The sequence below is a fragment of the Lepidochelys olivacea genome, assembly GCF_965140295.1.
Source record: "Lepidochelys olivacea isolate rLepOli2 genome assembly, chromosome: 17".
Lineage (NCBI taxonomy): Eukaryota > Metazoa > Chordata > Testudines > Cheloniidae > Lepidochelys > Lepidochelys olivacea.
Genome location: NC_140427.1, coordinates 7,152,479 through 7,165,515, shown reverse-complemented (window position 1 = coordinate 7,165,515; position 13,037 = coordinate 7,152,479). Strand labels below are relative to the sequence as shown.

The window sequence follows — 13,037 nt, the reverse complement described above, 5'->3', positions numbered from 1 at the left end:
AGGAAGAGGGACAGCTTTCAGGAGGGATCTAGTTAGGTGTGACACCAGAGGCTCCGGATTGTATGCTGGTGGCCCAGTGCTACCTGACAAACAGTGGCCTCTCTGCATGTAAACACTGGTCTCTATGCATGTTCAATAAAAGTCATAGAATCATAGAATATCAGGGTTGGAAGGGACCCCAGAAGGTCATCTAGTCCAACCCCCTGCTCGAAGCAGGACCAATTCCCAGTTAAATCATCCCAGCCAGGGCTTTGTCAAGCCTGACCTTAAAAACCTCTAAGGAAGGAGATTCTACCACCTCCCTAGGTAACGCATTCCAGTGTTTCACCACCCTCTTAGTGAAAAAGTTTTTCCTAATATCCAATCTAAACCTCCCCCACTGCAACTTGAGACCATTACTCCTCGTTCTGCTACCATTGAGAACAGTCTAGAGCCATCCTCTTTGGAACCCCCTTTCAGGTAGTTGAAAGCAGCTATCAAATCCCCCCTCAATCTTCTCTTCTGCAGGCTAAACAATCCCAGCTCCCTCAGCCTCTCCTCATAACTCATGTGTTCCAGACCCCTAATCATTTTTGTTGCCCTTCGCTGGACTCTCTCCAATTTATCCACATCCTTCTTGTAGTGTGGGGCCCAAAACTGGACACAGTACTCCAGATGAGGCCTCACCAATGTCGAATAGAGGGGAACAATCACGTCCCTGGATCTACTCGCTATGCCCCTACTTATACATCCCAAAATGCCATTGGCCTTCTTGGCAACAAGGGCACACTGTTGACTCATATCCAGCTTCTCGTCCACTGTCACCCCTAGGTCCTTTTCCGCAGAACTGCTGCCTAGCCATTTGGTCCCTAGTCTGTAGCTGTGCATTGGGTCTTTCTCCTGCAACTCCGCCTGCCTGCTGCATCACTTAACAGCTAGCAAAACCACCACCAGCTCTTACACCAGTTTGAGTCACCCATTCCTAGAGATGTAACCCGAGAATCTTCCCTCTGCCATATTCGGACACAGGCATTGGCAGATACTGTCAGAAAGGACATCTGTATCTTTAATAAAACAATCACTGCTACAATTTAACATCAAGAATTAACATCGGTTTCCAGTAGTGCCAACAATGTGCTAGGCCCTGTACAAAAACAAAGGAAGCTATGTTCTCCACCCTGAAATCACTCCGCTTGAATTCTTCATAAGACAAGTGTTTTTTTACACACCGGATTTAACTGTATATTATATCTTTAAAAAGTAGGACAAAGCCATAGTATTTTTCTCTTTTTATTTTACAGTTCACAATTAGAAACCTATCGATAAATTAAACAGTTCACCCTTCTGTTTGGGAGTTTCAAAACAACCCCTCCTCTTCCTAGTCGTGTTGCCAATGCCACATCATTCTGGAAAGATGGCTCGAAGTGCAATCCATCTAGGTAAGTGTAAATGAGAGGCAGAGCAGCAGAACTAGCCATCTGTTTTCAAGCCCCTTAAAGGTTTGCACGTGTTTTAGGAAATCAGCCAAAGGTAGAAACTTAACTGGCAGTTAACTTAACTTAACTAAAAAATTTGGAATAGAAAATATACTGGACAGTTGGAAGCAAAATAATTTGAAAGACAACACATTATTTTATCAGTCTGAGAAGGTTACAAATGTAGAAAAGCATTTGAATGGGACTTTTAAAACCATGAGGCTGCCAGTTCATATTTTAAGGAACACTAGCAAACTGGAATGGCCCTTTTCATAGAATCATAGAATATCAGGATTGGAAGGGAGCTCAGGAAGTCGTCTAGCCCAACCCCCTGCTCAAAGCAGGACCAACCCCAACTAAATCATAGGAAGATACCTTAGGTAATGCTTTCTGAATTCAAAGCAGAATTATCAATTTAGGCCCTGATTAAGAAACACACTTAAGCATGTGCTTAACTTTAAGCGTGTGAGTATTCCCATTGACTTCAATGTTAAGCATGTGGTTAAATGCTTTGCTGGACGGGGGCAGCAGGTTTCCTATTTCTAAACATTAATTTGGCTCAGGCTCCAAATATTGTCACCATTTCCAATATTTTCTTTTTATAACACATAAGAATGGCCCTACTGGGGCAGACCAAGGGTCCACCTAGCCCAGTGTTCTGTCTTCTGACAGTGGCCAATGCCAGATGCCCCAGAGGGAATGAACAGACCAGGTCATCATCAAGTGATCCATCCCCTGTCGCTCATTCCCAGCTTCTGGCAAACAGAGACTATCACAAATGTGGCACAAGTACATCTGTCAAAATGATGAGCTCCAGTTCCCAATGCATATAAATCCTTGGAAGAACACGAAGAGTTTTAAAGTTAAACCAAGCTGAATATCACAAGGGTGCTGTACAAAATCTGGGAGGGCAGCTTTCGAAAATGTCTCACTGCAATTATGCACTAATGCTGCGACCCTCCTTACCCCAGTGCCACAAATATGAGCACAACAAGGGCTCCAGTATCTAGAAAAGCATGTGCCAATTGTCTTGAGCTCTGTTGGACTGTTGTTAGGGACAGCGTCTGTTAATCAAGGCTGCACTGGTGTCCCCTAATTCAGCACCCAGGGGAATGCTGCCCAAGCAACAACAACAAAAAAGGATGGCCGGAATGCCGCCCCTGGAATTGTGCCACCCCAAGCACGTGCTTGCTTTGCTGGTACCTAGAGCCGGTCCTGGTTAAGTGGGACTTGAGTGGTGCATTTGCTTGTTTCATGTCCCCTGCACAGTGATGAATTTACCCTGCAATGAATTAAAAAGCCAAATCCAGAAACGGCTGAGTCAGCACTTGCCTTACCCAGGAGGGAGGGGGATGAGAAACCAGGAATGGAAAGAAAAAAAAAAATAATGAACACACTTTTAAAGAGAAAAAAAAGTTATATGTTTTTTCATTTATGCTAGCATTACTAATGTATGCATTACCAGCTATTCTGGCCATATCTGTCTACTGTTGCCAACTTTTGGCACAAGCAATTCTGTGTATCACAAGATGTAATTAATAATACTTAATAACAATACTTAGCACTTACATAGCGCTTTTCATATTCAAAGTGCTTTACAAAACAGATAATGAGTCCTCACAACACCCCTGTGAGGTAGGTAAGTATTATTATCCCCATTTTACAGATGGGGAAACTGAGGCAGAGAGGTTAAGTGACTTGCCCAAGGATAAAGAGGGAGTCAGAATTCAGGAGGTATTTGGCCTGATCCTGGTCTCTCGTACACTGATATAAACAAGGAGTAACACCCATAGATGGTGTAAAACTAGTGTACGTGAAGATATCAAAATCAAGTCCCCTGGCTCCCAGTCCTTGCTCAGGTCCCTTGACCAAACCTGCTCCACCTAATACAACAGGTTCACCACCAGAAATGCTACAGGAAATTGAGAGCACAGCAGAAGTGAAATCAGAATCTTAAGGCAACACATATTAACAGCTCCACAGTTGCATATCAGGTTGGAGTGCACACCTATGGCTCTTTTATACCATTCTAATGGAGCCTAAACATGGGAGCGAAAGTAGTTTCGCAACTGTAAGTGTAATCAGCTATGGGCCTTACTGTCCTCAGTCCTAAACCAGTGTAAGTCAGGTGTAACTCAGTGAAATTACACCAGCATAAAACCGGTTATGAGAGCAGAATGAGGTTTTATGCAGAAGTCATGCATTCTGGACAGCTTCAGTATGGTTCACCCCTCTCTCTCTTCCCCCGCAACTCCAAAAGAATCTGATCGTATACCATTTCACAGTTTCAACATTTCCAACTCACTAGCTTTCAGCAATCAGCATTTAAACAGCACCATACAGCATTTCTAAGACTGCGTCAATACTTCCAAAAAGTGTCATTGCATGCAAATATCAAACATACAAAAACATCAAGAATGCTACGAGATGGTACAAAGGATATATATGATCACAAGAAGACCGTACACAATTTTATCTTACTTTTATTAAAAAGACCAAACAACTCACTCATACTTTAACTATGCCACTTATACGTTAGATCGTCATTCCCTAACCTGTGGAAATTCAGGTGCGTATCCCTCCATCTATCTACCTATCTAGAAAGAGAGAGAAACGGCAATCACACAGAGATACTTCTTCAGATCTGTCAGGCACAATTCATGTAAACAGGAAAGGAGTATTCTTTACACTTCTTCTGGCACTGTGGGATACAATGGGGAAGGGGAGTCACATGCGCCATTACTGACAAGGAAAATTAGCTTTGAATAGATGCAAGAGGAACAGAAATTAGATTGACTGATACACAATATACACCAAAAATCTGAAGCATTATGTATGTTGAAAAAGGTGGACAGCGGATGTCTTGTCTATTGTTTTGACTTTAGAAGAGAGGACTGGTATTAAGACAAATCCTTTGTTCTAAGTACAAAGGAAATCTCCTTCCAATGCATTAGTATGTCACAGCTGAACAGGGAGGAGGTGGAAATCACATCTGCCAAATGAAGTAGTTGGGACACCTCCAACAATAATACTTAAAAAACAGAGAAGAAAGTGACAGGTCATGTGCCATTTAATTCATTGCAACAATTCAAAGAATGCACAACAGCAGAAAGGAATCAGCAACCAAGTGATGCTTTGAAGTTGGCAAATATCTCATGACGCTTCACCTGTGTCTGTCTGGAGCATCAGCAAACAAGATCCAAACAAACTAAACTAAAAACCCAAACCAATCATATACAGTATTCCACTGATTTGCTTCCCTGCAGTGTTTTCAAATTACATTTACAGTAACAGTGAGGGGGAGAGATACCCAAGACCAATAGTAATTTTTTTTACTGGCTCAGCACCAGCTCAGAGAGAGAAAATGAAAATTAATTCTTCAAATGCGATCCTTGGCATCCAATTAAAATGTTGTCAACCAGCAGATGAAACCCTAAACTGCTGGAAGGTGTGAAGGGGGATTGATGCATGGTGCTGCTTGCATTCCTCTTCATTTGCTATGAAATCTGCTCTGTAGGCCTCATCTGAATATCTCCGATCTGGAAAAGACCAATAGGTGATTTTACAGTAGCACTGAAGCCCATTTTAAAAGGTTCGCAGTGTGCTAAACATAAACACGCTAAACATGAGTGAAACATAATAATGACAAACTGCAAATGAACACAATGCATATGACAAGATATAGATCCCTTCAGAGTTATTCAGCCACCAGTCATTAGGTTCTGTTAGTTTTTAATAACAGGTTTTTTTCTTTTAACCATGATTTTTTTCTTCTAACAGAATTACAGTGATTTTAATCTTAGTACACAGAAGAGAAAGAAGACAGCGTAAACTGATATTGGTTATAAATCCTCATGCTTCAGGGCATAAAGCAACTTCTACCGAATGAGAGTCAGGAAGGAACATTGCTCACAGCCAGGTTATTCTATAACCGCTTATAGCACAGATTCTTGCAACTTTCTCTGAAGCAAGTAGTGGCCACTGTCAGAGAGAGGACACTGGACTAAACGGGCCACTGTAATGATTCAGAAAGACCGCTCTTATATCCACATGTCTCATGCCCTGGCTTTACAGGAGCCCATGTAAAGATCTTGCTAGACATTTTTTTCATGTCCAAAGTCATCTGACATGTTTTCTTGCTTTCGTGGTATGGACTGATATCTACATGGGTCTCCACTCATTAATATTTTTTTCAGAGACTCTACAAATGTGGATTGTCGGGGGTTTGTCACTTCACATCAGCAAAGAGCTGAAACACAGCAGAGAAGCGAACTATTTATTTATTTATTATATAGTGGGTGAAAAATATGTCTGGAAGCACAAAAGATTTGAAAACCCCTTTGGGACCCTCGATGAAGAGGCATAATGCGAGTACAAAATAGGTATCAGGCAGATTTCCTGAAGTGCTCAGCACCCAAAATCTGGCCATATAGCTGAGGAATGAGTGGAGTTTGTGCATAACACAAGTTATTTTCATGTCTGAGCCACAAATTCATTGTGATTTTAAAAGCAACTGAAAGTAAAAACTACTTCAAATGCAAATTTAATAGAGGCATAAAAGCAAGACAGCCAGGAGCAGAAGATCAGCTCTTCAGTGTCTAAGAACTATTGGATTTAGTTGTGGTGAGGTATTGGAAATTTGATACTTCACTCTGAATTCGCAGCTTGCAGGTGTCCTCACTGGTAACAGAACCTGTGCTCTTTAGCACTAAAAGCACAGGCTTCTGGAACTAAAGGAGCAGCAGCAGTAGTAGTCTGTTATCTTCTGTGTGGACCAGCCACTGGAGGGGAGCGGGTGCACCTAGGTGTCAGACCTGTTAACAGCCCATATGGCATCTTTGGGTGAAGTACTCAGTACCCCTTGGGAAGAGCTGAGGGACAGGAAGGATGGTTCAGTGGGTAGAATGCTAGCCCTGTAGGACACCTGCATTCAATTCCTGCTCCGCCACACGCATCCTCTGTGACCCTGGGTACTTAGCAAGATTGGGCCCTAAATTGGTGACTGGTAGAATCTGATCTAACCCCAAGAATGTCAGCAGGACATCAGGCGATTCAGTTCAGAAGGGGCAAGAGATGTCCATGTTCCTTCCATTTTATCTAGGTTCTAGAAGGAGTCCCAGATAACTTTTCTCTGGGGGCAGGAACTTTTTATCTTGTAGACGTACAGTCTTTAGCGGTTGGATCCTTGCAGTTTCAATGTTGCCATAAGGTACATGTAAACGAAAATGATCAATGTTAATCCCTAGGCCATGCTCTTCTGAGCTCACAGCTGATATGGAGACTACAACGCTGATTAACAGATGTCAGATCTGCAAAATTCCCCTTTACTCTTTCAGTTACACCCAACAGAGATGTTATTTTACATGAGCTGCAACTTACCTGTACATGAGGTGGAGCGCTTAGTACATATATGACAGCATTGGCCATATCTTCAGCTTTTAGACACTGGAAAGACAGAACCAATATTAGCCAAGACAAAGGATTACTTAGGAAAATATAACAGTAAAATTGCTCAGTTTTTAACAAACAACACTTAGTGCATTTCAAAAAGAAAAACAGACATGGGGAAAACGGCATAAACAATTTAACAAGGGAAGTGGATTGTTTTTATTTTTGCCTCGGCTATTATTAATATTACTATTCCAACAGTGCTTTGATGCATCAGCTGAGATTAGGCCCCCAGTGTGCTAGGTGCTGTACAAAAACATAGTGAGATAGGCGCTGTCCCAAAGAGCTTACAATCTAAATAGATGAGGCAGGCAAGACTCAGAAGGGAAACAGAAGCAGAGAGAGAAAGTGACTTGCCCAAGGTCACGCAGCAGGGCAGCAGAAGAACAGAACTCGTTTTCCTGACTTCTAGTACCGTGTGCTCTCCACTACACCACTCTGCCACTCCTAGGAAGTGTCTTTCACCTTTCTGGACCTCAGACACTATCCCTATGAGACATATTGCAAATACGTCTAGCAGATTTTCAGCCAGTGGCATAGTCATAATTTAATGCCTGCAAAGATGATTTTACCAGAGCAATAGATTTTCAGAACTGGGCTGTTTGCTAAGGAAAAATATATACTCTTCTCTCCCTGCCTTAGTCAGCGGCAGACTATTCAGTATCAAAGTTAAACATACTCTATGCACATCACTCACTTGTGCTGGCTTTTATGTTCCATACTGTGTATAAACAAAAAAGGTACCATGATCTAACCAGCATAACTAGTGAGTTTGGGATGTGCAGAGAGAGTTTTCAAGCTGCCAAGGGAGACCTGCTCCCTAGGTTAGGCAAATTGTGATCACACACAATAGATTCTGGCAGGCTCAGGTTGGGTTTTAAGCTTGTTTTAATGGGATCTGTTTTATTTAGACACTTTCTTAATATATTTACAACCCAAAAGGCTGATCAGAATAAAACTCCCAGTATAGTCATTGTGTTAAAGATAAAGGGACAAGTCCCAGGGTGTGTCCAAAAACATCTGGCCCAATAAGCAAAGGATAGCAGCAGCAGCAGAAACCACACATGGGAAAATCACCCTGGCAAGACTCCTCATTTCCCCCCTTTGAAAGGAGGTTTTGGGGTGAGCAAGGGATGTGGCCTGTGACAATGTGCATTACACAGATCCACTGGGCCAAAATCCTGCATAGGGTGGGGAGGAGAAGAATCAGACCATATCTGATACTCTTATCCTTGGCCTGGATTACAGCTCATGGCTTTACTTAGGGTCAGACCAATCAGTTGGGTTGAAGATTCCATCCCTCAGCCCCGATGTACTTCCTCACAGACCTAAACTTTCTGCCCTTTACCCAGGATGGAGACCTACATTCTGCTTTTGTAGTGGGGAAGAGGGGGCAATGTAACTAGGAGAGATATGGAAAAGCAACCTTTTAGCAGAAGGCTAGGGGTTTTATGAGGAATGGGGTGACACTCCAGACTTCATGGACAAACTGCGTAATAATTAGGAACATTAAAATTTCCAGACTGGATCAGTCCAGTGACCCATTCAGTCCAGTGACCCATCTCCATACTGATGAGTACCAGCCATTTCAGAGGAAGGTACAAGAACCCTGCATTTGTCAATTAAGGGATAATCTGCTCCCTCGGAAGGTTCCTTCCTGACCTCCATTAGTTTGAGGCTGGCTTGTGTCCTGAAGCATGAGGGTTTATATTCCTCCTACAGCACTTCATTAAATAAATCAGATTTAAGATGAGCTCCGAAGGCAAGATGCTTAGTTTTTAAAAAATATTTTAAACCAACATCTCTACAAGAAGCTGGTTAGAGTCTGAATTTCCAAAACCGCAAGGTCGAACTTTCAGAAAGTGTAGTAGCTAATGGAGTACACATTCTCTCCAATAAGACACAAGTCACTTAAACCCACACAATGTTAAAAATTGGTTGATCTTTATACTTGGATGTTCTTCTTGTAAATAAGAAAATTTTAAAAAAAGACTGAGACATATTAAAATCTACAAGGTATATGTGGAGGTCAGTGGTTCAGTCTGAAGAGTCCAATCCTGCTGAGAACCTCCTAATGGGTCCTGAGTCCCTTCACCTCCCATTGATTTCAATGAGAGTTGAGGGTGCTGAGCATTTTTCAGGAAGTGCTCAGTGACATGCAGACTTGGGGTCCTAAAAGATTATTAGTTAGAGAGAGATAATTAGCCATGCAATCAGTGTAAATGTACTCTGCATTAGTTTCTCAGTTCCCTACCCTAATGCTCTCGTAGGTTGCAGCAGCTCTTTCTGGATCATTATCGTGAAGTTTAAAAGCAAATCCAGTTTCCACCAGTCCTGGAGATATACACTGGAAAAGAACAGAGCACATCCTAATGGGATCTGTAACTCCCCTTTCATTTAAAAAAAAAAAAAAAAAGACAACTATGTTAAGAGAATAGATATTGACTTAAAGATCACTGAAGGGTATTACCATGGGGACCTCTGATAGATATCCCCTACCCCACAAAGAGAAGGTTCAGCACAGCAAATAACAAAATAACTTGCAACACAGTATAACTGCTGAATAAAATACCTTTGAGAGCCAAGCTTACTAAACAGTTCGAGCAAAGCTACTATCTGACTGGTATTATCCATTTTTAATACATTTCCCCTGCTTCCTCAGTAAGTTACTGCAGCTCAAAAAAGGCTATTCTCCCAACAGAATCCATATCTCCTGTCTCTTGGTCTGGTTCCCCATCCCTTTCTCAGAAGGGAAACTGAGGCACAGAAGGGCTAAGTGACTCGCCTGAGGTCATTCAGTGAGTTAGGGACAAAGTCAGCAGTAGAACACAGGTCTCATGACTCCCAGTGCGAGGCCTTGTCCATTCACATTTCTATACTTACGTCTATACTCACGTTATCACTTCACTAACATGAATTAAGCCTCCTCAGACCCTGGTGAGGTAGATAAGAATTATTAACCCCATTTTACAGATGAGGGACCTATGGCATAGATAGGTTAAATTTCTACAAGCATCCTTAATTTTGGTTGCCTCAACTTTTGGGTGTTTAACTTGGACAAATTAGGTGCTGATTTTCAGTGTGTGGTATTCTGAAAACTGTTAAATCTGTACGCTGTCACTTTTAATTTCAGGGATTTTTCCTGGTCCTTCTTGCAGGTTAGGGAGGTTGGTAGGGGATCATGTGATATGAGTCTAACAGCAGTCAGTCAGCATTCAGCTTAGAGTAAGGTTGGGTGAGTTGTGCCGCTCTGTTTTAGGGAGCAGTCTGCTTTCTCGCTCTCTGTTTATTTGCGGCTCTTACGTGTTATTCTGAATTCTAAGAAATAAAGCAGTGTTACATGGCAACCTTGTGGTAACAGTTTTTATGTTTTTATCTAACTTCTCTCGGTGTGTGCCACGAAACATAACACAGTGGTTCTGAGAGCCTGTATGTTTGAGTAGTAGGTTCTCAACGTCCCTTGAAAATCAGGCCTGAGATATCTCAAGTTTGGGTGCCCAGAAGTTGAGGCACACAGCAAGTCAGAGGCAGAGCCAGGAACAGGTCTTCAGCCCTCTGGTTTAGGAGTGCTACCCTCGCCCTCAAAAACATGACTCAAAAGATAAAACTTCCGACACACATCACGAGCGACCATTCCACTGTTCATTACAACAGCCGAGAGAAAAACCACTCACTGTAGCTCGTATATGAGTCTTGGCTTCCCTAAGTTCTTGTCTTAGCCCCTCCGTCAATGCTGTAACCGCGTACTTGGTGGCACTGTAAAAATGAACAACTGACTGGGGCACGACACTGTGACCGTTCATGCTGAGAAGAGAACAGAAAGAAAGGGGGTGATGGGGGGGAGAGCAGGGAACAGCCTGAGAAGTCCCAAACAGGAACCAGCACCCCAAAGAGGGATGGGGGGAAACAACCTACCTATCCGACATGGATGAGTACATATGGAATTTCCCCCTTTCCCGCTAATGGGCTGTGAATAGTGGAGGAGCATAGTCAACTATAAAATGAAATGGGGGGAATCATGTACGCTGAGATTTTTTTTTTTCTTTTAACACCATTGATTTCTAGAACTAGTTGAAAAGTTCGGAATTTTTTTTTTTGAAGGGGTGGGGGCAACATTTTTATGACAATCTTTCTGGCTTTTGACAGGAGTGGACAGAATGTTGAAAACATTTGAAATTTTCAATGAAAATGTTCCAAGTTTTTAACCAGCTCTACTGAAGTTCCCCAAAACAAATTAAAAAGAAAGTTCAGACCCATCCCAAAGACCGAGCTCCTAGGGCTTCAATATGGGATAACACTAAGGCTCTGTCTACACTGGGAGCGTTAACCAGAGGTAGCTGGTCAGTGGTGTAGCCACACCAGAGAGTCAACAAGAAAAAAAAAAGCTAAAAGCTGTGATTTGTACTGGTGCTATATGGCTGGATAGACACCAATGGTTGTAACCACGAAAAATCTCCAGTAAACAAAGCCCGAGTTTATTAGAAGGTGAGAGGAAAGTTTGTAATTGTAGGTACAAACAGAATAGGACAACATACAGGGCCCAGCATCAGTTGAAGTCAATATTAGTACCAGACATGGGATTGTATCATGCCAGTGCAGAGGGCCAATGAAATGTGTAAACCCTACATCGTGGCTGTGAATGGAGTCCCCCTTCCCAGACGGCTTCTCCATGCTACCCCTACATTTGCCAGCTCAGTGGGCAGCGAAGAGTCTGGGCCAGGGAAGAGACCAGAAGATCCATGTGTTTGTGTAGATTCTTAAGTGGGTCAGCTGTTGTCTCTGCCTGTACCTTGGTCCCGGGCTAGAGGAGTGAATTTCATCTTCCCAAACCCAAAACTTCACCCACACAGAGCTCCATCATTCAGGCTTTACATGAATGAATGTTGTCCATAAACTGCCAGCGTGGGCGCCTGGGAGAGAAGAGGGCTCATTGATAGCCTGTGTCCCGATACCGCGTGCACAGAGGCACAAGCAGCAGCCTTATCTGGAAAAGGAGAAGCTGTGAAGTGCTACAGTACAGGCCCATTACTAGAGCATGGAACAATGTGGGACTAGTCAGCAACACATACTGGCAACCTGCTGCATGAATCTTTGGTATCAAAAACAGAAAGGCCCAAAAACACAGATGCACAGAAAAACCCCCAGTGAGATACAGAGACTTCCAGAGACAAGCAGCAGGGGAGACAGGGATGGATAGCTTTGCACTGTAAAGCAACAAAAGAAAACAGCGAAGAAAGCCAACCCACAGCAAATTAGGGTTATTTTCAGTGACAGCCACAATCCAGTCTCTCACCTGTTAATGTTAATAATGTGGCCATCATCAATGCTTCTCTCCTTCATGGACCGATAGACCTCCCGCGTGCAGATACTTACGGCCATAACGTTGACCTGAAATAGCAGGGAAAAAATGAAGATTAAAGCCCATTGCAGTGATCAGGGATTTCATGCTCATCCTTGTATGCTTGGGTTAAACTCTGCCTTGACTTACACCCCATGTAACCACACTGCAGCCAAAGAAATGGGTTTTGCTGAAATATACTAACACGCACTTTAAAACAGGTCATGGAGGGAAATGTGGCTGGAACTAGCATTGGTGACTTGCAAAGAATCCACAGCCACCTGGGACTTCACAGTTCTCACTACAATTCAACCACTACCATTCAGAACTTAGCAGGATAGAAGTCTGATCCTTCAGCTTCAAAGCACAGGTTCTTACAACTTGAGATAAAAAAGACCCGCCATTAGCTGTCACCAGTATAGGTCCTCAGATAAATGCCAGGCAGTTCTGATTCCACCCTGTAGAGTGCAGTGGTGATATATACACCCTAGCCAGTTCGTTACAGTATCTATTGGACTTGTAAAGTTTGATACCATAACAACAACATCATTCATTTTAGGGGATTAAATTCTCTAGGCTTTGTCTCAGCCAGTATGAATTTGATTTAATTGTTTTAAAACAAAGTGAGAGGAAACTCGTGTTTGGTTGGTTTTGAGTTACGGGAAAGTGAAAACTATGTTTTCTCATTGTGAGTTCTTTGAGGCAGGGACTGACTTTTTATTCCGTGTTTGTATGACACCTAGCACAGTGGGATCCTGGTTCATGACTGGAGCTCCTCACGGCTACCACAATAAAAA

General features: G+C 42.7%; 1 protein-coding gene across 1 annotated transcript in view; it reads right to left on the bottom strand.

The window, feature by feature from the left end:
- Positions 1-3,919: 3,919 nt before the first annotated feature.
- The window catches only part of DHRS11 (dehydrogenase/reductase 11), a 63,701-nt gene continuing 54,583 nt past the window's right edge, over positions 3,920-13,037 (bottom strand). The window contains exons 3-7 of the mRNA XM_084650698.1: positions 12,196-12,290; positions 10,577-10,706; positions 9,157-9,249; positions 6,834-6,899; positions 3,920-4,993 (exon numbers count right to left, since the gene is read on the bottom strand). Coding sequence (XP_084506824.1) covers positions 4,952-4,993; positions 6,834-6,899; positions 9,157-9,249; positions 10,577-10,706; positions 12,196-12,290 — 426 coding nt within the window. The 3' untranslated portion in view covers positions 3,920-4,951. The remainder of the gene's footprint in view (positions 4,994-6,833; positions 6,900-9,156; positions 9,250-10,576; positions 10,707-12,195; positions 12,291-13,037) is intronic.